General features: G+C 38.0%; 1 protein-coding gene across 1 annotated transcript; it reads right to left on the bottom strand.

Moving 5' to 3' along the window:
* Positions 1 to 1,307: 1,307 nt before the first annotated feature.
* On the bottom strand, positions 1,308 to 2,257 carry LOC131037818 (uncharacterized). Its single transcript, XM_057970041.2, has one exon. The coding sequence runs from the start codon at positions 2,118 to 2,120 to the stop codon at positions 1,614 to 1,616; it is 507 nt and encodes a 168-aa protein (XP_057826024.1). The 5' UTR covers positions 2,121 to 2,257; the 3' UTR covers positions 1,308 to 1,613.
* Positions 2,258 to 3,017: the final 760 nt, after the last annotated feature.

Below are 3,017 nucleotides of genomic sequence, written 5' to 3'. Positions count from 1 at the left end.
ATCTTTGCTTGAAATCCTAAACAGTATGCACCAAAAATGGGAGAATGCCTCTTTTTGATGATAAAAAAAGTTGAAAAAAGGATTAATGGAAGCTCTTCGAAAGATGTATCACGTGAGGAGTTAACTTTACTTCGCACATAATGACTTGCCTTTGCTAATTGCAATCCAACATTCAGTAAAACAAAGGCGAAAGTAGATAGAGTGACATTATCTCAAACCAACCCCATTGGAAGGTGGAAAAGATATGGCAAGGATACACCACAACTGAGAAAACTTGCTATTCAAATCCTTTCATAGGTTGTTGATTCCTCTATCGTAAAGAGGAATTAGTCCACATATGACTTCATCTACTCTATCCAGTGGAACAAGCTTCCTCTTGATGACCACAGAACTTGAAGCCCATGCATATAGTGCCTTGCGGCTTCAAGATCAAAAGACTCATGAGTATCAATAAACTCCAACTTTAGGGTGAAATGTTGATCCTACGGACATCACATTGATTGATGAGAAGGCACATGAAGGATTGATGAGTGTTCCATTGGATGAGGTAGCCCATAATATTGACAGTAAATCCAATACAAAGTCTAAATTTGATTTAGGCAACGATGAGGAAGAGGCATAACAGCATTAACTATTAGATTGTCTACATTTTGCCTCTTTGAAAATTTAGCATTTTCATTTTTTGTGTTTTGTATATGCACTTCGATAATAAAAACTCAAAACTCAAATTGAAATAACTAAACATTGAAATTTCATTAATTTGTATGTCAATTGTCAACTCATGTAATTTCTCAATTTAGCTCTAATGTTTCATAATATATATAAACTTCAAAGCAATTGCAACTTTCTTCACATAAACATCAAAAGCAATTTACCAACATTTTTTTGCTGCATAAGATATTGAATAGTAACCCCCACTTTCCCTGGCTTGATTAAGCACTGAATCTTTATATCCAGATTAAACCACAGAGATCTACAGAATTCTCTTGCACTTGAACAAAGTTGAAAAAATAATTATAAAACAATGATATTATTTGCCTAATAATTTTTTGTTGCATAAGATATATGAAAAGTAATCCCCACTTTCCCCGGCTTGCTTAAGCACCGATACTTCCAGATTAAACCATGAAGATCTAAAAAATTCTCCCACAAATAAACATAGTGAAAAAAATTCATTACAAAACGAAGACATTATTTTGCTAACAATTTTGAAGAAAACCAATAGCTAAATTTCTTCTCAAAATTGATATCTATCTCAACTAAGCACCGAGAATCCACACTTAGTATCCAAATTAAAGTTCAGAACATAGAAAACATCACTCACACTTAAAAAAAAGTGTAAATTTCTTGATAAAAACAACAAAACTATTTGCTAGCAAATTTTCTCACTGTACATAATTTCTCTTTGACCAAAAAAAACTAGCTTAGTTAAGATCGGGAAATCCATGTTCATATATTTAATCAAACCACAGAACTAAAAAGAATTTTCCCGAACTTGAGAAAAGTGCAAATTTCTTCCTAAGGGCATCGACATTATTGTACTGGCCATTGTTATAAACTAAACCCTAGCTCGATGCAAAACCTTTACCTCAATCAAGGGTCGGATGCCCTAATCAACGCATATAACCAGGAATTTTGATGCGAACGAAGAGCATGCTCATGATGTACGCAATCGCCACGGACGAAACCCCAGCCGCGGCAAAAGAAATCCTAACGTTCCTTGCCCTGTGCTTGTCCAGCGCTAAATCCAGCAAAATAACCCCCACACCACCCAGCACGAACATAAACCCCGATGAAAGCCCTTCAATAATGTATTGCCCGTTTACTCTCCCTGAAAGAAACACCACCGGTTTAACAGTCCCCGTGACTGGATCCTGCGTGCTGCCGATGCCAGGCGGTTCCACTATGACATCGTAGATGAAACCTGACACCACCAGGAAATAAGTGATCAATATAAGGGCAAACACCACCATGGGCGAGGGCAGAGATAGTGAGGGCAGCTTCAGGCGCATGCGCGGGACTCTCAGGGCTGTGTATGGGAGCTGCAAGAGGAGGAGGATTGGATCCATCGAAGAAAATGAGGGATCTGGAGATGCGGGTGTTTGAATCTTGCTGGACATTTTTCAGATCGTTTGCAGAGAGCCCGCGGGCACCAGTAAGGAAGGATCGAAGGCAGATGACCTTTGTGTTCCCTTGACTAATCCTGGGAATGGAAGTTATTATGGGGTTTTTTATCGATTTACAAAATTAGGAAAGAGTATACAGTTCAAGGGGAACCCATGTTGTTAAAAGTCAATTCATAAGTAAAATCTGTTTTAATCATAATTTTGAGGGATTTGAATCTTAGGGAATAATGTAATATAAGAAATTAAATATGCTTTAATCTTAATTATAAGGGATTTAAATTTTAGTGACTAATGTAATATAAGAAAAACAATTGTGAATTGAATATGGGCATGTCAATTGTCTTTAATGTTTTATAGATTGACATCCATTTTTTAAGGATAGACAAGGTCTTTTTTGTCTATTTTAATCAATAAAACTATCAAATAGGGTAGTAAGTTGTGTAGGCTTGATCTTGGAGAAATTCTATAATTAATTTACTTGAGTATGAGATGTGTAACCTCTTAAAAAATTCTAGTGTTTCATCGTTGTGAGCATTGCCTAGATGCAATGAATGTTAATGGACCATCCATGTGTGAACCACTACTCATAAATATGGATCAATTAATTTGACTGAAAACATATATAGTTAAATTCTAATAAAATAATATGAATTTTATTGTTTGACTAGATGGCGCGCGTGCAGGAGGTGTCGAGCTGTCGAGCTAGGGTTTCGAAGCCCTAGCTCGCGGGAGGACTCTGGTGCAGGTGCAATAGGGGAGGGGAGTGAAGGTTGTCGGGGGAGAGCGGCGAGCTGGGAGCGGCTGGAGGGAAGAGCTGTTGCGTCGGCCATTGGGGGAAGATTGGCTACGCGGGAGTTAGGGGTGGCTGCGCGGGAGGAAGGGCTCCGGTAA

This window comes from Cryptomeria japonica, chromosome 9 (assembly GCF_030272615.1).
Source record: "Cryptomeria japonica chromosome 9, Sugi_1.0, whole genome shotgun sequence".
In the NCBI taxonomy this organism is placed as follows: Eukaryota; Viridiplantae; Streptophyta; class Pinopsida; order Cupressales; family Cupressaceae; genus Cryptomeria; species Cryptomeria japonica.
This window is presented reverse-complemented; position numbering and strand designations above follow the sequence as displayed.